Source organism: Montipora foliosa, chromosome 5 (genome assembly GCF_036669935.1).
Source record: "Montipora foliosa isolate CH-2021 chromosome 5, ASM3666993v2, whole genome shotgun sequence".
NCBI lineage: Eukaryota > Metazoa > Cnidaria > Anthozoa > Scleractinia > Acroporidae > Montipora > Montipora foliosa.
Window position 1 is genome coordinate 47,138,571 of NC_090873.1, and position 25,409 is coordinate 47,163,979.

Genomic DNA, 25,409 nt, shown 5'->3' on the forward strand with positions numbered 1-25,409 from the left:
GTTGCATTTTGGGCTAAAGCATCAAGAACGCGGTTAGTGTGTGGATTGAAAAAAAAAATGCTGATAAAAGGGAACTGGTTGTGAAACCCGAGAAGCCTTAGAGGCATCCAGGCTCGGTTTGATTTTATGACTTAAACTGCCTACGAACTTGTAGCCGTCGATCGAGAGAAAGGACCGAGTAGTCTTTAAGCGCGGGACATTGTATGGTATTTTAAACGATTTCGACTTGTTCAAATGTTTGAAATTCTCGTTTTTCTACTAATCTTCCATTGGTCTAAATTTTTTCGATTCCTTGTGCATTATCCATGTTGGAAGATTTGAATGCCCAGTCATCCCGGATCTGAGAGATGCTATATACCAACCAGCCATATTCCTAACTCCGCTGGCTTTCCATTTGGGCGTGGGGATTTTGTTCATATACTTCAATCAAAACAACAAGGGCAAGGCCCTCTTAATTATATCCAGCAAACGCAGACGTATTTCCAGCCGTCGTTTTTCTCCTCTGTTTCTCGGGGAAGACAAACGATCGCCGGAAATACGCCTGCCTTCGCAGGCTATCTCAATTACTATCACAGTAATACACTTTAAACAAATCGAGTAATCCAACGATTGTCCTATTAGGATTTTTAAATAATTAATTCGTATCGTATTTCAGATCAGATATATTTGAAAATTAAAGTTCATTTTTCAGGCAGCGCATTTTGCCAATAAACTCCTATTCAAAGTGCAATGCTTGATTTGCAGCTGAACTCATATTTAGGCCTTGACGTCCATACATAGACGAAACCATATATCGCTGCACTTAGAGGATTAGACAATATCGATTGCAAACCTTTCATCATCTAGAGTCACACGAATTGAAAACAGATGCTTTTGTGTAACTGGCAGCATCTTGGACTTTCCAGCACATTCCTACCTCGCCTACCCCTCCATTTCATTTCACAAATGGTCTAAGGGAGGCATGTTGTCAATTAAATTTGCTTAATTTTCTAAGTGTGATGTGGTTCAGTTCACAAACCCATCCAAATCTAAAGAGATCGTTTTGATCAGTGGATATTATAGGGCGCAAACAAACATAGTGAAGATTATGGTCATTTTAGTCGCAATGTATTATTTTGCGCCCCCGATTTATGACACATGTCGAGATTGTGGTTTGCAGAAAGACGCGCGCGGTCATTTGAAAGCCAATTATAACAAAGCCCTCCCGTGCTGGATTTGAGGCATACATGTTGTACAGAATGATTTATTGTGTCATTGCAAGACGATAATTTCATGACAAAGATCGCTTTGAAAATATGTCGTATATCTCCAACTCTTTTTGTTCATTTTTTGCATCGTAAAGAACAAGTCTCCAAATCTGCAAGTCTGCTGGTGAAAGCCTCTTTATGCCCTCGATATCGAATATCATTGGTGCGACGGCAAAGGTCACTCTTAAAGAAACGCAAATATGCCAGTCGAATCTGTTTTTATCAACAGACGTAGACTTACCTAGGAGCTTTCCAACACTTTTGAATCTCAAAACGATTTGTGACCACTTTGCTTGCCTAACGGCTATTTCATGGGTCTTTGTTTCGAGACCAGCCCAAGGAACAAATACTCTCAGCGGGAATCCAAGGTTTTCAAGTGAATAATCAATTAAAGTTTCACCCTCTTTGCTTAATTTAAAAACATATCTATCTCTAAAAGTGCTCGCCTATATTTTGCAGCAAAAACTGTTTTTTTCTAGAACCTATACGGGTATAGTAGCTCTTCAAAGCGCTCGCTCCAACGCCCTTCACTTACCGCAAATATTTTCCAATGATGCTAAACACATCCTTGAAATTCCTAAAGAAAACTGCTAACCTTTGACTATAAATATTCATTAATTTCAAGGACGAAAGAACTTAACGTTGATATTTACGGTTAAGTATATTCGTTACCACACCTACAAGAAATGAACGCAAACATTAAGGCACTGAAAACAGTGATGTGAACGCGAAATTCGTAAAGGAGGAAAAAGTTGATTGTTGGATAAGCAAACACGACGTTAATTATCTACAAAGTACCAAGCTTCTGCTTACCGCCGCCTAATTCACAAATCGTGTTTGCACTGGTGCGTGACATCGAGACTGTTTTCTCGACGCTACCAGAGCTTTCGCCAGCTTTTCACTAATGCTATTTCAGAAAAAATTAATTATTTAAATATTTCTGAAATAAGCTGTAGCCGTGTTTGCTACAAGATCGACTCAACGCTTTGTGATTAGTGAATTCCTTTTTGTGAAATAGACCATCATGTTAAGCTTTAAAACAGAACAAAAGCGGCTGTTGATATTGATGCATTAGAAAGCACATGCGCTCAAGAAGCGAAACCAGTGAGAGCGAAAAGCCGCTCAACCAAACGATAATGTTTGCAACAGCTTTAGGCACTCACTTTGCAACACACTGATAGCAAAAATTGTGAATACACTCCACAGGCAGTCATCACGATATAGAATATGCGCTATGAAGAGACTTGACCCTTGTTGAGTGCCTGAGAAGGTTTGGGTGCTGCCCACATTAAGTGAGTCTCGAGCAGATATACAAAGAACTTCACAATCTCGGGATGAATTACATTGAATAATTAGAATTGGAGTAAACTTGTTGTAGTAATCAAATACTAAGGGCGATTGAGGTAGTGAAAACAGCTTACCATTTGAAAGGCCCAGGAGCATCAAAACTACCAAATAGTAAGAAAACATCTTCGCTGCGCGATAGTTACTTGGTTTACAGTTCCCTAGTCTACCTTCAAGGCTGACCAAAGAGTCAAGTATGGGCTGCGACGATGTTGACAGAACCCAGCCGGTGAACCGAGTGAAGAGTCAGTCCTAAGCGCAAGTTATAATAATGAATGCTGATTAGACATGCAAAAACAAGCGACAGCCAATGGTGTTCGACGATGTGTGGCGCGACAACAAACAACTCCATCCCACATGACACTTGCGTGATTAAGTAGTAAATATATGAAATATGTATTTAAAAAGGGAAAGAGAGAGATGTTAGTGCAGAGGAAGTCTTAACTTCCAAATATTTCGATTGACTCCGAATTTAAACAATAAAACATTGAAGTGACGGAAAATTCCTCTGTTCACGCTGACGCGAAGTTGAAGTACTCTCGGCCAGTCATGTAAAATTAGCTGTCTGCGATGACTGACAAGTGTCGGTTACAGTCGCATAAAACTAAAACAGATAAGAAATAGAAATCGAATCTTGTTCTATTGTAAGTTGTATTTTACGTTCGTACGTTATACTTGACTTTTTTAGCTGCCGAACGCAGGATCGTTTTCCACGTGTTTAGATCAGCGAGGCTTTCGTGCTAATTAATTTAAAGTTATACAGTTTTCAAACAAAGCTCAACTGTTTGCAGTCCTCTGTAAAAGGGGCGTTCATGAATATTTAGTAATCGAGAAGGCGCTTAGCTTCGATCAGAGCACGGGAGGAATCTACGTCAAAAGCGAGTCATTCAACGTTCTACCTTTCCGGCGAAACAAATCTTTTTGTTTTCAACGAGGGAAAGAAAACTACCTGCTCTCGTCTTCAAAAAAGATAGGCTTTAATTTTCGGAAAAATAAAGATTAAGTATAAACAAAGCAATAGAACTTTGAGTTAAGCCTGAGGCAAATAAAAATAACGCTTATAAAAGATATTTGCATACTACTAAAAGATCTAAATTGGCTCAATGTCATAAATAAAAACGTAAAACAATCAATAAGCTTCATTGTCGAAAACGGAGCGATAGTTGGTTTGTTCATCTTCAGAATCTCATCTTCAAGGATATCAGTCAAGCAATCATGCACTGCATTTGACACGGCTGATTAATCTGTCCTCATTAAGGGACCAAAAAATTACTTGCTCTTAAGACGGTTCATTTTGTCACGGCAGGGGCCAGGGAAATCTGTCCAAAGGTCTTCAAAGAAATTTCTTACGCTATGTGTTACCAAACAAATGAAAGCAAAAGCGTGAGTGGATTTCTTCAGGTTTGGCGATTCTTCTTTAGCACTCTTTCTAGAAAAACAAGATATCATTTGTGGTAAGGCAGGGTCAAAGGTCAGATCTGTAACGAGCTGGCATTGGCTTCAGGAAAGTGTTCCAAAGTTGGCTTCTCAGCTTTAAGGAGGCTCGAAATAGTTTCTCAATTTTTCAAAGAAATAAACACATTCTGTCCTTAGATACAGTTAGGGTAATCATATCAGGACGAAATTTGGCCAGGGTATTAAGTACCCATCGTAGATTTCTCACATTATATTTTGCTCCAAAATAACGTTACCATAGCAACGATATTAGGCATTTCTTTGAGCCTTAAAATCTACATATGTTGTCTTTTTTGAAGAAACGGGACGGTGAAATTTTCCTATTCCGCGTCACCAGGAAATGTTAGAAATACTCTCTAAAATATTTAAAATTCAACAAAATCTGTAGGCCAGTTTTTCGGGAAAATCAGTTTTTTTGAAATGTGTCTGTAACTTTTTTTTTCACCTACAGAATTTTTTTAAATTTGAAAGACAAACGGTTTAAATTAATCTAAGTTAACATGCAAAAAATGAAAAAAATTCACCGTCCGGAAGCAGAGATATAAACGAGTAAAGTTGCAAAATCAGGAAAAATGAGGGGGTTATAAGATCAGCATTTACGCATGCGTCACCCACTCACTCGAGTCCGCGCGTGAGTGGAGCTACAGGCCAACACAAACGGATTTAAGTGCCATTAAGCCGTTTGTGTAGAAGTTTCGTAGTTTTCGAGAATAGGAGTTGTCTATTTATATTCCTTATATATAGGAATTAGGAGAAAGGGGAGCGAAATTGGCGGTATTTGTTTATTTCTGGTGACCCATTTGAATCATGAGCTGACGCGAGCAGCTTACGAAATGCGTGTGTGGCTTACGCGCGCGCGCTCAGCCGAAAACCCTTTCGAGCCTCCTTAAATCTTTGAAGCTATTTCGAATAAAAGGTTGCTGCGTACAACACTTACATTATTTCTTAATTTCGTGTCAAGAGGTCAATATTTGAGATCTCGCTAAGATAATTTTGCAAGGCATTTGTTGTCTCGAAAGTGTTACAATTGACCCCCCCCCCCCAAAAAAAAACAAAAAAACAAAAACAAAACAAAACAAAAAAAAAATCATCGTCACAGCAAGGAAAATGCAGTGCACCGGTGGGAACATTCGATTCCGGAATTTTTAACATCATGTGTGTCCGGAGTAATTTTGCGAGGTTATGTTAGACGATCCCATTGTAATGTGATTTTTCACTTTCGTTTGTACCCTGGATCCAGAAGAGTCTGAGAGAACGTCGCGCGCTTCGAGACCAACGTTGCGTTAACTGTTGGCTTCCAATCGGCGTATTAGTCCCTCGGTTCACGGAAAAGCAATCTTCTGTCTGGCACCCAAGGTAGAATATGTTTATTTGTAACTCGAACTCGTGAGTCAGTGAGCCCGAGTTTCTTTTTTTGACGGATGTTTTACTCTTACATTTCATCACCTACCGTGTTTTTATTTGCTAAGTTCGCTTAGTGGACCAATTTATTGTTCCGTACAGTTTCAAATTCCTCCCTGAAGACGTTTGAGGTGAATCTATAGCGAAATAGGAACACCTTACGATGCATACATATTAACAAACCACCCTGGTTTTTCTCCATTTCAATGGATTATTTTAATGCTTGTAAAAGGATGTAGCTCAGTGGTGCTTGCCAAACTGGCAAATTTAATCTTGAAGCTTTTTAATCGCTAAGTATTCCTGAGCTCGGAAAACGTGCAACAAGGTTTTTAAACAAGGGTTCGATGTACAATGAAGAAAATTCAGCAACTTGACACCTAATAATCTGTAGACTTTCGAAAAGTCCTTCATCTCATGTAGATGGCGCGCGGGACGAAGGACGATCGCCTCTCGCTCATCCGCCTCGCGTCCGAAAAATCACGCTTCGCTCACCAAGACATGGGATTCTCGTGAAGTCGACTTGTGGCAAGTCTAAATAATCTGTAATGCTTTCAGTTCTCCCAATGTTTCAATTGCTTGGATAAGCGGACAACAAAGACAAGTCTAAGCACTGCTAAACCAAGAACTTAAAACAGCTCTCCCAGACACATCATTTCCGAAAATAATTTTATCGCTAAGACCTATGCGTCTGTTTAGTTATCTCAGCTTATGAGATAACAGGCTTTGAAATTTGTCTGAGGTTGCTTTAAAACATTCCCCTCAAATCGCCTTTAAATTGCATAGGGAGTAGGGCTTTAAGAGGGAAAATTGAGTTTCTACTGAAACAGATTTGTCATCCACAATCCAACCACATGCATTCCGTGCTTTGATGGTATCGGTCATTTGTTTTCCCTTGATGAATTCTCTGCTGTCAATGAACGGTTTGCAATCGGAAGTCCTACCTCACTCAACGCGCGAGAGTGTCGGACAAGTTTCCGGAATTAGCTTTTTCTGCGTCAGCAAAGCTCGCTGTTTAAATATGTCTGAACAAACAAAGATTTTGGAATTGCGTGGGAGCTAAAGGCACCATTTTGCATTTCAGCAATAAGTTTGCATTATTTTTTCTCAACAGCACGAAGCAAACAAAACCCTTAACTGTTGGATGCCGTTTCAACATCAGGCGGTAACTCAAGCAAACTCAGTGTGTTCCACAACTCATTCACTAGGCGGTATTTTCCAAAGCGTCCGAACACACGGCATTAATTATTCCGAACAAGAAAGATTTACATTACATTGCATTGAAAAATATGGTACTAAATCTTTAATCCCCTCTGAGGAAAGACGCATGAATAACTATTGTTAGACAGACGGTGGTAACGCCCTCGCTCAGAGGCTCTGGCGAAGTACAGTCATCATGCCAACTAAAACGAATTTAAAGTAATCCCACCTTAAGCGGAACAACGATTAAAAGCTTGCTTCAGAAATAAGGCTCTTTATGATATCTTTCCTTCCTGCAGCGGCGTGGAATTTAACGTTTGTGTCATGCCTTCTACTGAAAGATCTTCAGCTTTGACTAGGAAGAAATGAAGTCCCTCTATTGATAGTCGTGACAATGAGAAGAAGGACACGTTCATCACTAGTCAAAATGCGAAAAATTAAGCCACATCATGATACAGAGTAATTGGAAAGCTCTTTAGTGAAGGGCTGAAATCCTGTTTCCCCAAATCGTTGCGAGGTGATTGAGAATTTACTTCATGAAGCCGTCTATCAAACACCCTTCATGTTTTCATTGTGTCTCATGATAGTTTAAGAACTGATATTGATTGAGCAGGTCGGCAGATAAATTGTCGTATTTTTCATCACTGTAGGCATTTCCTTCTTAGCCACGTTGTCGTAAAATTTTCTCAGTGTATTCTTTGTAATTAATAGATATGTTTGCAGGGGTGCCCTGCTGAAAAAAAGGCGCATTTGAACATACAGTGCCTTGTCGTGTTTGTGCGATGAATCTTCGCCGGAAGGTATGAATTTCCAATTTAGCACTCTATTCGTAGAAAAGGCGTGAGATGAAATTTCAGTGGGCATCTCTCAGAGAGAGAGAGAGAGAGAGAGAGAGAGAGAGAGAGAGAGAGAGAGAGAGTTCTGAGAGAGTTCAAAATAGCGTGATATAGCGCGCCACTCCTGTTAAAAGCTACAATAGCCTGCGCAGCTGGCAGGATATTTTATCGCGTGATTATTTAAACACGCTGCGAGTAAATCGATGGGTGCTCCGCTCCGGCTCCGTTTCATTTTTGGCCGAGAGATCGGATGGTTTGCCGTTAGTCCGGGTTCATGTAAATGTTGACAACAGGAACTTTACAATTCATGCCAACACTCAAATATATACAGGTATTTCAAAGTGTCCTTGCACAGGAATACCAAGAGTCAGGTGACAGCCAGCATTATACATACATGAAACGCTTTTTATGTCGTTTTCCCGCGTTTTACAATACGATTACTCATAGGTATGCCAGTATTGTTTACTCTAACTTATTCAGCTTTTCAGCTGCAAATGGTTTCAATAAACAAAGAAACAAAGAAACAAAGAAACAAACAACAAATTGCGAAATAGAATAAATCCTTCCTAAAAGTGTCAGAAGTCTCAAAATTAATAGATAAGCAGACAAGAGCATCATAGACTGGTTCTTGGGGCCATTTAAGTTTGAATAAGAATAAAACACAAACAGCGGTTACTAACATTTGCTTGAACTGTATAATTTATCTCTTTACCAACTTGTCGTCTCTTTCATGGTATGATTGCTACTTGTCATTTAATAAGGATCATAAGTTGAAAGATCATCGGAGCAAATAAAAGTAACACCAACAATAGCAACAAAAACTCAAAGACTCAAAGAGTGATGGAAGGATCAATAGAATCTCAGCCTGGAAAATCGTACTGAGTACATGGTCAGTTAGCTTATCACCTTTTCGGGAGTGGAAGCGGAACAATGAATAAAAACTTACTTGTAACGACTTAATAAAGAAAATGACTAAGGAATATTTAGCTTTCGAACATTCGGAATAAAGAACTTTACGGTTTACGTTAAAGAATAACGAATACAGGAAAATGAATATGGGACAAAATTTTTGATAATGAATAACTCGGGAAAATGGAAGGAATAACGATTACTGAGATCCAATTTTTCCGCTTCCACCCTCGACACCTTTTATGGGATGGAAAAGTGACGATCAGGGCTCAAAGGTCATAAACTGTATAGGGGTGGAAAGCACGAAGGCACACGAGGCTCGGATGCTCCAGAGCTTCATTAGCCGCTTCATTAGCCGCGGTCACACTGCAGACGTTTACCAAGGTAAAGGCAATTTACCTGGGGCCAAATTATAAGACATCACTAGTCCGTCTTACACGGCACATAAGCCCAAAATTGTCCAAAGTAAATTCATCTCGGGTTTCATTTTACCTAAGTGAAAAAATCGTGAAAGGTCACGCTACCCTGGGTTTGGATTACCTGGGGAAATGAATTTTCTCTAGTTAACGCTTTGGGGTAGGCTGTCAAGGGAAACTCTATTGTTCTCGTGTTCTCGTGTTCTCTTTCCCGACGTAAACTGTCAATAAGTCGAGTTTACCTAGGTAAAAAGTCTGCAGTGTGACCACGGCTGTTACTGACATACCTGAGCCCTGTTTCCTACAAAAAGGCAGTGGTCGTAAACTGTATGCATGCTCATGAATGATACCGGTATTTACATTGCTAATTTGGAATCCCACTTTCAATGAAATATGATCGGAGGTTTTGCGTTTTCTGCTGTGATCTTGCTCAATCAGTCATCGCTGCTGACACGCTCCAACTAAATTTCAACACACTGATGTAATGTTCGTGCCAAAAGCCTGTGGTCCTGTACTATATGAAATGGATAATACAACTCAACATTACCAAGTTCGTCATTTTTTTTCTAAAACGCAATTACTTGGTAAATGAATTAAGTAGAGCATTTAGCTCTTCTGATCCTCTTGAAATTTTTCTTTCTCAGAAAAGACTGGCCGAAAAGAGTGTAAATGTTGCGGAAAAACAATCATGTGAAAATCACAACGAGCCGTGCAATGGAGGTGGTGAACAGAAACTGAACGTGCTGATAGCCAGGCCAGGGGGCCAAGTGTACTTTTTACGTGTAACCCGGTGTGTAACAAATTATGGAATTGTCCGTATATGTCGAGGATAGATCTGCCTGGAGGCATTTCTTTGTATTAATCGTATTACGTTAGGACAATTAGACCGTGCACTTTCACTGAAGGGAAAGACAGACGCAGCGGTGCTTTCCATAACCATGCATAAGCCATGAATGAAGTTCGAAAAAGGAGGAGGTAGTGAAAGATAGTCACGGTCAAACCAATGATTGATAGGCCGATGGTCAACGAATGTAAATAGTGGTGCAATTTATCTGCCACGATTTCCAGGCCACGAAATTATCAGGACTTTGAAGCTAAGCTAAGCATTGAATTTGACATTTGGTCTTACAGATCACGTGACTTAAGTCCAGCATGTTTGTCATATGTGGAGGCTTCCTTTTTATGTTTCTTTAGATTTTTAGCCATCATGTAAACCCATGTGATCTGTTAGTCTCTCTTAAGAGTCAGTCTGGGGAATGTAAGCGGAAACGAGCACTCAAAGTCACTCAAAACGCGACTTTTTTTAGCCATCATTTTTTTTTTTAGCTGACACTGAATTAACTACAGCTATTATCCGTATTGGCATACATGCCCTCCTGAACGCTCGCCTACTCGGTAGTAAAGCTGCCTGGGATGCATTGGCCCGCTGTATGAGGCCTCATCCCGATCACAAATTCTGAACTAATTGTCACTGGAATCATGTAGAGAAATTAATAAAACATGGTTGTTTTGTAAGGTGATCTTAAGGTGATCACATTTTAAAAAATACTTAGCCAATAAGCACACGACACGAAAGCCTAAACTGCACAGCTTGATGTGGATTGATAAATTTGAGAAGAGGCGAATATGCGGTGACACACCGCATGAAAGTTGTGAAATCGCAATTTTAGCCGTGGTCACACTGCACACTTTTGCTCAGGTAAAATCGATTTACCTAAGGCAAAATTGACCAGATCTGGTTATGGACGGCTTTCTTCGCGCCGAGAGTTGAATAGCAAGCCGTTGTAATAACCTTGGTTACCGCAAGATTCCAAATCCATCTAAGACTGAAGTGAAATTTCAAATTCTAAACGAAAAGCAAATACTTGCTCTGAATTGTGCCGTCGTCCTCGCGCTAAAACAAAGTTAACTGACGGCAAAAAGAATGAAGGGGGTAGTTTCTAAAGAAACTGTGGTGCTGCGTCGGGTAGGGAAGTAGTATACAAAAATTTTGGTTTTATCAACGGAGTTGATTCGCTCTGACGAAGGGCTAACGCTCGAAACGTCAGCTTTTAGAATCTCTGTACGGTGGTCAATTTACATTATCAACTCCGTTGATAAACCAAATTTTTGTAGAGACTCTAAAAGCTGACCGTTCGAGCGTTAGCCCTTCTGACCTTTTAGAATCTCTGTACGGTGGCCAATTTACATTATCAACTCCGTTGATAAAACCAAATTTTTGTGACGGCAAAAAGGTTTACCAGATGACCTCACAGAGTGTCGTATGTCCGGATCTGTCATAGACATTCGCCGACGAGCTTTTATTGGATAATTACCTGGCGAAATGAATTTTCCGTATCCACTTGGGGAAAAATGGGTCACACTGGAAAGGTAAAAAGTCTGCAGTGTGACCACGGCTATAAATGTTTCGGTTCTATGGCTCAAGAGCAAAAGGGCTGAAACAACACCCTCCTCCGATGATATCTCAGAAACGGGCAGAAGACGGGCTTTAATATTGAGAGAACTGTTGAGAAACTTCTTCAAAAGGCCGATTCGAGTAAAAACAACTGGGGCGGACTTTTAAAAGCATTTCTCGTTCTCAGCGCCTTTTCATGCATATCGGATTATTTCACCTCTATTCTTAAATATAGCTGTGTAATGTTAGAAGCAGTTTATTTAAGCTGAATGGAATTTAAGAAAGTAAGACATGATAGACAAAACATATCACGGCGCCAGTTTTGATCAAGGGCGTGAGCTTAAAGAAAAATGAATCTGGATTTTTATCAGTTGTTTGATCGATCATTCTACTTTAGCGCAGACGAGTTATTGGATTTATCATGACTCTTATTTGTTTTCTAACCTTTCCGTGTTGTTTGGAGAAAGGTCAAGTTGCCCTTGGCGTTGATGTAATGTGTTTCTAATATGAGACGGTTCGGAACCGTGGGAAAATTTGATCCGCCATTATGAAATGGGAAGGCCAGTTTTCTAAACAAAACTTCATTGCTAAAAGCTAGGCAGTGTTCATGATCAATTTTATCACAGGGTGCGGTCTCTCGAACAATTGTTAAAAATTAGAAATGCACGCGACAGAAACAATAATATAATAGCCACTTGAGCGTGACGCAAGGAAATGAAGAAATGGCCCAAATGACCGGAATACAAAATGAACACGCGCTCGTTCAGCGTGGTTACACGCGTTTGCCAAAATGTTTTACAGTTAACGAGCAAGTTGCGAATTTTTGCTGTCCTCAGTTGGTGACGTTATGTGATCGGCTTGTAAATGCGAATCTTGTGCTCATTGTTCTTTTTGCGTGGTACACTTGATCGAGACTTTGCCCTTTGTCATAAATTCTTCAATGTCTGTGTCTGTCTGTGTCATGAAACTGGAAACTTCCCAGAGATCATAGTCGGTCAGCGGATAACAGATATCGATCTATCAGAGTCGCTTTCATGGTGGATTCATGACCGTCCTGTGCTCAAAATTATGTCTAACCTTGTGGCTATAACAATATAGTGTTCCTTTGCGAATTTATTCCAGTTTTTTGAGAAGACGTAAGCATCCAGAGCAACGAAATCATCGACACAGGCAAAGCAATTGACATTCATAAAAGCATCAACACCAGCTGGATAAGACTTAACAACAAACAGGGACAAAGATGATATCGAACAAGTCCCTGTCTAAAAAGAATTGCCTTGGTTGGATTCTTATCGCTCTTGCATCCATCGTAAAAGCTGCAAAAAGTAAGTGAACGCTTTTGTTTTTTTCTTTTGTTTTAAAAGCGCTCTGATGAGGCAGATATATAAACAAATGTCAAGGAATATTGCAAATTTCATCCGATTCGTTCGTCACAAGACAGCGCAGTAAAGTACAAGCGTGCTACAAAAACCCCTTTCTTTAGTTCTTGGTTTTGTTTGGTTTATAAGTTATGGTGCTTTTCCTTTCCTGGGGAGAATATTCCTTTTATTAAATAAAGACGTCACGAAATGCGTGGCTAGTAGGATCAGCTTCCGTTGATATGCTGCTGTCGGACTTTGTGACAACGTAAATATAACCATGAGCTTTTGGGTGAAAGCTCTCCCAAAATCACGTTTATTCCTTTTGCCTAGTATATTTAAATGCGTGTGCCATGTTTCATGAAATATCTAAGATTTAGGAGGTGGGAAGCGAGTGTTTGTAACTTTTAAATACTCTGCATTGTACACTCAAAAAACAATCGATTTTGCAATCTTCCTTGGAGATATTTACACAACGTCAGAGTAATATATGTTATTTACTAAAGAGAATTTGAAGTTAAAAGTAAAAAACTCGTGGAATAAAGATAGCAGTACATTTTGCGTAGAAGGTAAAGTTTGCCTCATGCTGTGTTTTTGTATGCTAATTTTAAAATGAAGGGTAAGTTATAGTTCGGCGGCTTTAAAATATTTACACAGAATGTTAATTGTTATGGTTTTGAAGGAAGGCAAAAACATCGTGAGAAGAGAAGAACATTTTGTCAAGAATGCCATCACAGGCACTTGAGCGAAAACCGTAAACCCTGAAATAAATGCAGTAGTTTTATTTGTCGGCTGCTTGGTACATTTATTTTATTCTTCGAATAAAAAATTAATTGTCTTAAAGGATTTATTAGTTGATAAGTAGAGTTGATATTCCATGATGTTTGAAAACTCTTCTCATAGCCACGACGAAATATATTTGGTATTCTAAATAGCGGTCGTCGTAGTGTCAAGCGAATCATCCAGATTGTTGCACATTACTGCTGCTACTACTACTACCACTACTACTACTACGTTGCATCGACGAAGACATTGGAACATAATATTGTATCTACTTTTTTGCCCTCGTGCAGCTTAAAAGTCATTACGACTATAGAAATATGACCATACATTCCTTACAATATCGAATGTCATATTTTAATATTTCATGTTTCTATCCAAGCATAGCCGAGTTATATAGGCCCATTAGCTTTTTAATTTGTTGAATAACGTGTTGTGCATCGTTGCAAAGCATCAGAAACTCCAATGGGCAAGTCATCTGAGATGTGCATTATTCAGAATTTTTTTCGCGTTTTTTTCCGACCAGGAATACTCGGCCTTCGTAGAGAGACCCAACACTGTCGCATTATAGATAAATAGTCTGTTTATATTAGCATCACTTTGGTAAAGTGTTTGTATGTTTATAGTAAGCAAAATAGAATTAATTATTATCTCGCCACCTGGCCCCAGTTGTTCAAACGATGGATAGCGCTATCCGCCGGATAAATCACTATCCAGTGGATAGGTAATAGCGAAACCTATTGCACTATCCATTGAATAATAATAATAATAATAATAATAATATATTCATTTCTAGTGTGCATCTTAACATGACTATGATCAGATGTGCATTCTTAAGTTATAAATAGAGAAATAACAGATAAATATAGCGTTATCCACCTTTTGAACAACTGGGGCCTAGTGTTTTATACTGTCTCATTTGCCACAAATAACGGCTCCTCTTTGTCTCCCTGCAATAAGAGAGAAAATATGCGTGAATGCCGCCGGCGTATCGTGAAGAACTATTACAATGGCCACCGATTTATTGCAGTTCTTTTATCGAGACACATTTGCATTGCTAGCCAACTGTATTGTTAAAATGTCAGACAATCTTGACCCTTTCCAAAAACAGCGATGCTTTGATGGATACGGTGACATGTTTAGGATTATAATAAAGGATTATAATGTTAAATAGTCCGACTGAATTGTTAAGCAGCTTATTCCGGTCTGAGTGCTTTCCGGGTTTAATGCTGCAGTGCACGCGCTGACTCGTACTCGACTTGTCGAATACTCGCGCATCCCTGCTGGCCTGTCAAGAGAACGTGAAGATCGTGTCCTTCGCGTGCTCTCTCGCGCGAACTCGTATCTCCTTGCCCTCACTCTCGCAGGCCTGGCCACATTCGTAGTTAGAGATGATTGACGCGTATCGAACTGAAAATCGATATGTCATTTCAGTAATGAAAGTACTGTACAAGTTAAACAGCTAAAAATTCCCATGTGAAAACCGACAGGCGTGCTTTTGGGTCTCAGGAACTTGTTAACAAGACATCTTTTCGGTAAACACTCACTATCGTACGTTAATTGTCTGTTATAGTGCACTGTCCATCGTGTTAATTTCCCAGTTTGAACATATTAAATTCTTTCTCTGGCGAAAGGCATTACATAGCAATCTCTTTCACAGGGTCTTAATGCCACTAAATTGAAAGTCGCAGTTAAGTTATATCTGGATTTTTTACCGGCTCACCAACGCTTGGTAAATAGCATGTTGATGCTGTTGGAGAAGAACTTTATGTTTGCTTCGTATTTATGACGAAATTTCAAAGTGACTTATATCTTTCGTAACCAAAAGATTCCGACCTCTGTGTTACCACAAGTAGCTTTTTGGATCTCATGCAGTTCACAGTACTCATATAAAATTACAGGAACATGACTTCACGGCGGTATACTGTGATCAAAAGTGAGCGTTAAGAATTCCATATGGAAACAAACAGTCGGTTTTGTTTTAACCATATTATACATGGTGCGCATAGAACGCGTTGAAGCGATTCCCTGCCCATGTCGCAGAAAGGCAAAAAGAATACGATAATTGTGGTTGGCGTGATTTCCTGCTGGATGCGGTTTTTTCACGCTGGTTTAAATTGATGCTTAGTGCCATGTGAATATGTTAATTTGTTTGCTCCCAGAACAATCCAAATTTAGAACGATTAATCGATTGTCAAGTAACAAACAAGAAACAAAGGCTGTCTTTTTCCTTTGAGTTGGAGGCATATTTTGCATACGCTAAAAATACATATATAGACGTAAAAAACTACTCAAATTTGTCGAGGATGGGAATATAATCAGTGAATTAGTTGTTTAATGGGAAGAAGTGAAAATACATTGTTCGTGGTTAGTCTTACGAAGCTCGTTTCATCCCGACCAAGGGACTCATCAGAGAGACCTTTCTGCTTGGCGAACTCGTTTGGCATCACGCCGAAAGTCCCGTTCGCTAACAAAATTATGACAGCAAATTTTGTTAGCGAACGGGACTTTGGGCGTGATGCCCAACCTGCCCAACGAGTTTGCCAAGCAGAAAGGTCTCTGATGAGTCCCTTGGTGGGATGAAACGAGCTTCGTAAGACTAACCACGAACAACGTATTTTCACAAGTAACTGTCAACTTTATTGTTAATGGGAAGAAGAGTCCATAATTCACTAGCCAGCGAATACAGCCGCCTCTCATCGCTAACCGCCGCCGCCGCCGCGGTTTATAGCGATAAAAGGCGGCTATATTCGCAGGCTAATAATTCACTGAGGTTGTGGTCGGGGGACATGTATTTCGTTTCTGAAGTAACACCGAAAATCGCGTTGAACAGCGCACGGCGGACAAAACCGACTTTTATTCTTGAATTTTGTATGTCTATATAGTCAAGCTGAGCAAAATATGATACAAACACATCGCTTTGCGGGAAAGTTAAAAGACAACGACAATATACACCAACTTCCCATTACAATTCTGGCGTGAGATTTCTTGTCCGCCGCTAAGTACAGCCTTCTGGAAGGCCTGAGGCTGGCTTGTGTGCGAATCACTTTCAACTCGCGCGCTCTCTCTCTCTCCCCATGTCGTTGACAAGGTAAGAAAGGAGAGGGAGGGCCTGGGTTCGAGGTTTTTTTCTTCCCGGGACAAGCCATTTTTATACTAGAGCCGCATAATACGTCTGGACAACTTTGCTCATTATATAATTCGTCCCAAATTAAGACGAGCGAGAGGCGCATTACGCGTCTTCACCATCTAAATCGTTTCGCGCTCGCCAATTGAAGTGATACAAGTTGCTTGGCAACGGACGAAAGGACAACTGAAAAATCAGAGTCCTGGGGAAGGATTCGAACCCTAACCTCAATAACACCTGTCAGATGCTCGACCCATTGAGCTACTAGAACTCACTGGAGAGCTGGGTCGTTTACATAGGTCCTGAATGGAATGTGTCCCATTGGTCTGTAGGCTCTACAAAGGCATACACCTCAATTTTTACAAGTAAATGAAATGATGGAAAAGGGTAATGCGGCCGTGAGAAGGATGGGATACAAGTTGCTTGGCAATGATAACAATAACCTTTATTTAAAGAGGGTAACACCTATTACCATAAAAGTATTCTCCCTAGTGGCCCTCTAAAAACAAAAGCAGTGAATAGAAATTACAGCAATTAAGATAAAAGCCTATAGATAAGTAAAATGGAGAATCTATTTACAAAGATATTTACAATGATATTAAAAAAAAAATATATATATATATATTTAAAAATCAGAATAGCTTTTTAACTTTAAAATTATCCACCGTATAAATTAGGGCAGTGTTATTAATTAGCGTAGATTTCATGGAGTTAAAAGAAGCCGTTGGGTTTAAGTTAAGAACATTGAGGTCTTTTATGGTGGAATAAAAGAATGTTCTTCTCATTGCTTCGGTTCTTGGTTTCGGTAAACGGTATGATGTTTTAGCTCTTGTGGGATAATTGTGCTCAAAACGAAAGTTGTCCAAAATTACAGTAAGGTATTCTGGTGCTCTTCCATCAATAACTTTCTTTGAAAGACCGAGTTTCTTGATCTTAAACATTTGATCGATTGGCAGCCACTTAAGCTTTTGAAAATTATCAAAAGATCGTGCATCCCAAGGACTGTCCAAAATTAATCGAGCGCAGCGTTTTTGAAGTTTAAACAATTGGTCTAGGTTGGTTTGGCTACAGTTGCTCCAAACAGTACAACAAATACATAAAGAGTGGTTTGATACTTGCATTGTAGAGAAGCAATCGATATTTGGTGGGGAGATATCTCCGAGCTCTTCCTAAAATTGCAATTCTTTGAAGCAGTTTCTGGCGCAGTATGTCAATATGTTCGTTCCAGGTGAGATGGCTATCGATGTATACTCCTAAGACACCTTCTGACTCAACCTTAGAGAGTTGCATGCCGTCAACTGAAAGATCGAGAGTTTGTTTTGGTGAATTTGCAATTTTCTGTCTGGTCGAAATTATACTGTATCTTTGCTGGATGGATTTTCATTTTATTTTCCTTCGCCCACTTCGATACTGCGTCAATGTCAGGTCTAATTTTCTCCTCGACGTCAGCTAAGGTAGGCGCACATGCATAAAGGGTCGAGTCATCGGCATAAATCCCAATGTTGTTCTTCAGTACTAAAGGCAGATCGAATGGACGAAAGGACAACTGAAATATCAGAGTCCTACACAGGAATCGAACCTACGACCTCTAAGGGTGCGTTCGATTGACCATATTCCGGAATAGGAATACGTGGAAGAGAAGTTAGAAATCCTTCGTTTTTAAGGAGATTCACATTAACATTGTCAAACACCTGCTAAAATGCTATTTTAAACATATCTTTATTATCCTTGTTGCTTCAAAACGCCAGACATACCGTTTTAAAATCATCACTCCGCGTATTCTAATTCCGGAATAGGGTCAATCGAACCTACCCTTAAACTCCTAGGGAGCTACAGTAGGTCGTTTATCTTGGTCCTGAATGGACAATGTGTCCCGCTGATCTGCGGGCTCTGCAAAGTCAAGGGCCTCAATTTTACGAATACATGAAGGATGGAAGGGGCCCACTACAACTTTCCATCATTCATGTATTTGAAGTGGGACTGTGTAAACAAAAGATGTGTTCTGTTTCAAGTTCCAATGTGACAATCCAAATGGCATTGAGCCCATTTCTTCTGTCGAGCGTCTTTTGAATTGAGTAATACGTGATTTTTTTCCATCGACAGGCGGGAACGACTACGCTGGAATCCATGTCAAATGTACCTCGCATTATATGCAACTCACTTTGGAAAGACAACACTACGAGAAAATCGATCCATCTTCGCTTCATCTAACAGATCCCAAATGCCAAGCTACCTTTCACAATTCCACGATCATGATTATTCGCGCACCTCTTGGTGATTGTGGCACAGTGTCCGGGACATTCGGTAATTTGCTTGATTTTAGAAACGAAGTCTACGCGGATATTGTTGGTCGTTCTCCCATAGCGCGAGAGCCAGCTTATCAGTTTCGACTACGATGTTTGTACTACGCCACTGCCAAGATTTCGTTGCATTCCTTCAAACCCGAGACGAAGGTCATCGTCGAACCACAGCCAGGTAGGTGTGTTTTAGAGTGAGGTCGTTTTCTGTCGAGGTAAATAGTTTTAGTTTAGTCGATTTGTTTTATTTTTTGGTGTTCTTTAGCGAACAGGCGCTTCCAAGTAAAGGCGCGCTCGGTTGAGAGGTTGGGGACTGGGGCGCGGGGCTTGCCTCAGTGCCCAGCCTTTCGACCGAGCACGCCATTACTCTGGCGAGCCTGTTCGCGGCTATGCCACGGTTCTTTTAGAAAGAAAATTAACAAAGCAATTTGTTTTTTACAATAACAAAAAGGCAGAGGGGTCAAAACACGAGAAGAACGCGAGACAAAAATGCGAGAAACTTCAATCTGACGCAAGCAATATCACGTTATCCTTGCATAAATTATAACTTTATGTGTCTGTCCGCTTATTGACAATAAAAATTAACCAATGAGCGCGCGAGAATTTTGCAGTCATTGTGAAAAAGCGTTTCCGCGGTTGGACGAGCATTAAACGTAGCCGGATTCTGGCCGCGAGCGTCCGGAAGCGTCTGAGAATCAGTTCGCGTGATCAAAAGGTGTTAGGGTTAGGGGTTAAGATATAATGGATGTGCGCAGTCATGTCCAAAATCCAAATAAAGTATTGTATGAATAGTCTCTTATCACACCTAAACAGCGCAATTCACTATACTTCCCAACACATGGCAGACGCAGGCTGGGACGACAAAGTACATCCTATCTTCAGTACATCCAACGCCTCCTTGGAGATGATGATGGACAGTTGACATCCAAGCAAATAGCCGACCTCGCCAACGACAGGAAGGGCTGGAGCAAGCTTACAGTCGCCTGCGCAGCAGCCGGCCGATGATGATGATGTTCAAACAATTGAAAAAGCATGCGTAGCGAACGCTGTAGTTTTCGCGGGCTTTTAACCAGTTTCTCAACTTGCAGAGGTCTGGTTTTTACTCTTCCCAGGAGTCAACAGCGTTTCGACTAAAAACAGTTAATAACGTGTTCTGTTGGGAAAATTAGACTGGGTACACGACCTAAGATCACATGGCAATGTGAAAGTTCTTGAGAGTTCCCTATCACAAATCATAAATGAATTTTGATGCTAATCACCGAATTACACAAAGGCCGTTGAGTTGTGAGAAAGCAGACAAATTGCTTCGGCGATTTGAAACTGTTTTCCGGAATTATTTCCTCAAATTTATTCTTGTATTTTTTCATTGTAGAATATGGTACGTTCGTATTTGAGACCAATATGTACCAGACAGACAAATACATCAGCAAATTCACACAGTTTCCTGTCAAAGTTCACATCGGTGAAAATATCTACTTACAAGTCAGGGTGCACACAAACGCTACCGGACTGTCACTGCTTCTCGACAATTGCCGTGCAACACCTTCACGGGATCCAAATGATACAGACTTTCACGCTCTGATTAAAGATGGGTGAGCTCGGATTTTATGCAGATTACTGATAAACGAGGCAGCCGGGCATGCGCAGGTTTCAAAGGTTCTGCAGAATTAGAGCAGAGCGCTTATGATGCACAGGCGCGCGCAGGCTCTGTAGTAACAGCGAGTCGCACGAGAGTAATTGCGTTTTATTACATGACTAGCTCCGTGAGTGGGCAAGATGAAACCAAATCGCGGGCTGTGATTGGCTACCCGAGCGGGCAAGATGGAGCTATCTTGCCCGCTCGGGATTTCTCGCTTGGTCCCGCAAGATCAAAGATCATTTTTTGGTGTTTCAAGTCATATAATAAATCCTTTATTGACCAAAATTGTTCTGTCAAGATGGCTGGATAGTGGCCTCGTTCTTTTTTTGCGTGTTTATGGACCTCGACTTCGTCTTCGTCCATAAACAGGATAAAAAGAACTTGGCCACTATCCAGCCATCCTGACCTCACGCTTGGTCAATAACCCATATTTATAGCGTTTAGTTAATGGTTCAAATAACATGGAAAACGCCACACTCAAGCGGCTATCTGCATGTGGGGAGTGGAAATAGAAAGCCCACAGTGTCAAATTCAACTGTTGTTAATTCCGAAGTAAGTATACGTCTTCACAGATTCTCACAAGTAGAACGGAAGTCACTCAAAATCAGTTCCAAAAAAGGTCATCTATACAATATTTCAAAGGTCAAAGATGATATTGTTCTGGCACACCCTAGATTAACATGATATGATTGGTTGGATCAAGATCCGATGAAAATTGAATTACAGAAACATAAACAAGCCTTAACAATGAGGCAAACGACGAGTACTAAATTTAGAATGGGTATACAATTGATCCTGTTTCCGACATGCAGTCTGTTTGGTGGTCTAATCCAGCCCTCCCAATCCTGACGTCAGTAAGACAAAAGGCATGAACACCAAACTCATAGATTCCTTCACTCACTGCGTTCTTTGATGGCCAACTGAAAGTTCGGAAAATATCACCAAATAGGGGCAACGTTTTTCTTTCCTCGAGAATATATTCAGTTTAACCAGTTCCAGTTGCCTTAATAAAGGTTAGCAGCACTTTCAGTTGTCCTTAGTTAATCAAACACCCCCAAAAGTTGGTCCGACCTGAGATGAACCCATGGTGTCCCGCAAGAAAGTCGGAAGCTCAAGGAGCTAACGGGAATTTAACTGATTTTCTTTTTAGCTGTCCCATTGATAAGCACCTGAGTTACAAGAACTCAGATTCCATGTATCAGCGGTTTAGTTTCTCAGCATTCCAGATTGATAATGCTCAAGTAATGTATCTTCACTGCGAAGTTCTCGTTTGTGCGAAAAACTCTAATTCAACTCGTTGCGCACAAGGATGTTTGCAAAATCCTGGTGGAAACAGAAGACGCCGAAGTGATGAAACGAATGAATCCCTGCGAAAAGGAGTCACATCTCTTGGACCTGTGAGAGTTTTGTCACAAAGAGGTCTTATAGTTATAGGTAAGGAAATAAACTTGTGCACATTATCAGCTTATGTTTCATTGGTCATTCAATGACACCCAAAGGATTGTTTACGTGAAATCTATGTTCGGGAGGTCTTTGCAACCCAAAATAATTATGTTCGAATCAACTGTTGTGGGAACTGGTGTTGTTTGACAAGTGAATGAAAACCGATATTCATAAAGACGACGTCGCACTCGTCTTGAAAACGAGGCTGAAGTGAACCATACCAGGTATATCACTTTGCGGGACTGTTGCTCTTTGGCTGAATGGTGGTCGGGTGCAAATAACGTTCGCCCTGAATCGAGAGTAGAAAAGAGCTGCAAGTATTTGCCACCCAGCATGGCGGCCAAAACGATTATTTGCATAATATCATGGGTGACAAATTACTCCTTAATTTAGGCGCGAAATTTCAGCGTTCATTTATAATTTCACATGTGAAATTACAAAATTGCCATGGTAACATCTCTTGTATCTCGATCAGAGCCAAGATGGCGTCTAGATTTAAGACAGTGACCTTTGAAGAAGTTACGAAATTAAAAGAACCGGCAGAAAATTTAAATACGTGAAAGAGCACAATTAACTGGGTGAGAGTTTTTGAGAAGTGGTGTGACGAAAATAGCCTTGAAAAAAACCTGGAGATGATTCTTCCCGAGCAGTTGGAAAAAGTACTCGAGCGATTTTACAATTACGGTTGTGAGCGTAATTTGTCACCCACGACACATTAAAAGGTAATCAAATGGTTTTCTCGTGAAATTAGGAAATAATTTCACTTGCGTTTTGTCAAAATTCTGATAGTTTCCCTCGCCTAAAGGCTCGGGAAATTATCAGAATTTTGACAAAACGCGCGTGAAATTATTTCCTAATTTCACTCGTCGCCATTTGATTACACATACTTACACAAGTAAATTACCCCACGCTATTTGTAAAATAAAAGGAAAAAAGCCTTAATCATATCAATATTTAGCGATCTGGTAATTTTCTTGAAGGGAAGAAGTTGTTCTGTGTGTCGGTGTGTCGCTTGTCTTAGCTTTGTTCTTTTTTTCATTGAAGGCGAGGTTCGCCAATCCCATTCTTCCCTCGTCAAATTTCAAAAGGAAGCAATCATCATGATACTGGGCCTGGCTTGTTTGTTGGCAATGTAATCAGCCAATCACATTTGACATGTCAATTATTGATCCAAAGCTGAAAAAGGGAGGCGCTTTGTTGGAGGGATTCTAACCGTTACGTGCAAGATGCAGTTCCAAGATAGCTGAGAAAGGCAACATATATGATAACAATTGTTATTTAATAAGTAATGAATATCGCATCGAAAGATGGTTATCGGTTGCTCCACGATGGTGGATAGGAAAATAGTGAAACTGGTAAGTTTTCCTACCAAAACAATGAAGAATTCTGAAAGCTAAGGGTGTGGGGTTTGTTAGCTTCTGTATGGTTTACGTCCACAAGAGATTGGCAGAGTTGGCATTGAAGTGAATACTTTAAACTCTTTAGACTCTTTAGTATCACCCAACTAGTGGACTAATGCAAATCCTGCATTTTAATTGGCTACGCTACTAGAGGACTAAATAATAGTCCTGGAGTAGCGAAAAGCGTGACGCTTTCTTTCGTTTTTTTCCCAAATAAGTATTTCTTTAACTTGCATTTGCTAACTTTATTATTGCCTTTTCTGTCCGACTATTTGGGTGATACTAAAACAATTAGACCCTTCGCCCTCAAGGGCCACGGGTCAATAGCCCATTCGGCTTCGTCTCATGGTCTATTGACTTGTAGCCCTTGCGGGCTATGGGTCTAATTGTTAAATATCAGCCCCTATTTCATCCATTTAGAAATCACTGGTGATCCTTGCAATCTGATTGGCTCTCAGCAGTACGATTTATTCCCAAATTGCGCTATTTTTTGCTCTAAATCGCACCATTTCCCCAGCCAATGAGAAAGGAACACTAAAACAAAACAACCTATCACATTTCAAGGCTTGTTTAAGGTAACCAATCAAATTGCAAGAAACTGAAAGATCAAGAAAACCATTGTGTGCCGAATTTTGCAACTTTTGTCCCCAACTGGATCAATAAAATATTGGCATTGACAAAATTCTGTATTTTAGCAATTAAATAATTATTGCGTGATTTCTAAATGGATGTAATAAAGTGGTAATTGAACTGAGCGGAGTGCAATGTTGGTGTGATTTCAAATCGAACTCGCGCGGCGCTCTCGTTTGATTTTGAAATCACACGTATGATTTCAGACCAAATTGGACTCCACTCAATTCAATTATCATTATTAATCACAGATCGGCATGGCTGTAGCATATCAAGGGGAGCCTGTATCTCCCATACTTAGCCTGAGAGTCAACCCTTTCCAGAGTAGATTTATTTATAGAACGCCTCCCTCGGGAGATTCAGCGCGGAGCCAATCAAAATATGATACTGTTCGCGGGAAAAACCTGTTCCTAAAAATACATTTACTCGGGAAAGGGTTGAGTAAAGGCTTCCCTTGATGGGCTTCTGGTCTTGGTCTTTTTTTTTTTTTAACAAGAAAAGCTAACACGGTGCGTCATGTGCGGAAGAGCGTTCGTACTAACATAAGCTGCTTCTCATAGAAACTACAAAGACGTGTAAAATGACATGCCCTTTGTTCTACGTTGTTGCTTCCTAAAAAAAAGCCCCTTAAAAACGTGGCTACCTGAAAGTGAAGCATATTTCCATAATTCATTTAGAAGTAAAAGTAATTTTTATACAGCGTTTAACTTAAGGTAGTCAAGAAAATGTCAGTTTAATGCGCGGGAGTTCCTTCGTAAAAAAAAAAAAAAAAAAAAAAAAAAAAAAAAAAAAATTAACTATCGTATTTCTAAACAAAGCTCGAAACTCTTTAAAACAGAACTTTCATATATAATTTTAACTAAAAGCTGCTGAACGCTTCAGGAACAGTTAATTTTATACACATTAGCGAAAGTAAGTTAAAAGCATATACCATATGGCTGTGGGTAAGGAACTAAATATAATGGATTTTCTGCAACGGCCGCGTTTTTTACCTGGATGGGTACGGAAATTGAAGGAAGTGCTCATACATTTTTTGTGAGAGATGTCGGGCATAATCGGACGGCACAATCAGAGTTAAGGCCGTCTTCTTTCCTTCGCTCAGCGTCGGCTGTCCTAACCTACTTGGTCAAAAAAATGTATATTGCTTTAGCCAAGACAGCTGGATTCTGCTTCAGAGTCGGCAGTTTTTACGGTGGTTGCCATGTTGATTTTGCAATCACTTTTTTTTCTTTTCGGGCTTCTTGGCTGCCCGCGTTATCAAGCCGACCGACCTCAGTAAAATTAAGAAAAATCCGGCCTTCAACACCCAACGAAAGAAAGATGGATGGCCTTATCATAAAGCAATTAACTATATACCTTTACTGCAACGAAATAAAGCCCGCTGAAGAATCAATAAAGTAAGCATAGTTTAGTAACCCGTTTCTTTTTCTTTTTGCGAGAATTAAAAATATTGTGGTTTCGAGTGAAACTTTGACATTAAAGTGCTACTATGACCAAAAATCAATTCTATTACTTTTTTGTATTTCAGAACTATG

At 40.1% G+C, this 25,409-nt stretch overlaps 2 protein-coding genes across 2 annotated transcripts in view; one reads left to right on the plus strand and one right to left on the minus strand.

Moving 5' to 3' along the window:
- Positions 1–2,844, minus strand: part of LOC138004506 (ZP domain-containing protein-like) — a 9,384-nt gene extending 6,540 nt beyond the window's left edge. Inside the window, exons 1-2 of the mRNA XM_068851039.1 lie at positions 2,669–2,844; positions 1–13 (exon numbers count right to left, since the gene is read on the minus strand). The exon at positions 1–13 is cut by the window's left edge and continues 149 nt beyond it. Of these exons, the coding sequence (XP_068707140.1) occupies positions 1–13; positions 2,669–2,717 (62 nt within the window). The 5' untranslated portion in view covers positions 2,718–2,844. The remainder of the gene's footprint in view (positions 14–2,668) is intronic.
- Positions 2,845–12,208: 9,364 nt separating this feature from the next.
- Positions 12,209–24,629, plus strand: LOC138004508 (ZP domain-containing protein-like). The gene is made up of 5 exons (XM_068851041.1): positions 12,209–12,525; positions 18,569–18,940; positions 20,135–20,354; positions 21,552–21,835; positions 22,889–24,629. The coding sequence occupies exons 1-5, from the start codon at positions 12,441–12,443 to the stop codon at positions 22,978–22,980; spliced, it is 1,053 nt and encodes a 350-aa protein (XP_068707142.1). The 5' UTR covers positions 12,209–12,440; the 3' UTR covers positions 22,981–24,629.
- Positions 24,630–25,409: the final 780 nt, after the last annotated feature.

Coding starts and splice junctions, on each gene's coding strand:
- LOC138004508 (XM_068851041.1), top strand. CDS start 12,441: ATGATATCGAACAAGTCCCTGTCTAAAAAGAATTGCCTTGGTTGGATT. Junction 12,526..18,568: donor CATCGTAAAAGCTGCAAAAA/GTAAGTGAACGC, acceptor TTCCATCGACAG/GCGGGAACGACTACGCTGGA. Junction 20,355..21,551: donor CACGCTCTGATTAAAGATGG/GTGAGCTCGGAT, acceptor TTTTCTTTTTAG/CTGTCCCATTGATAAGCACC.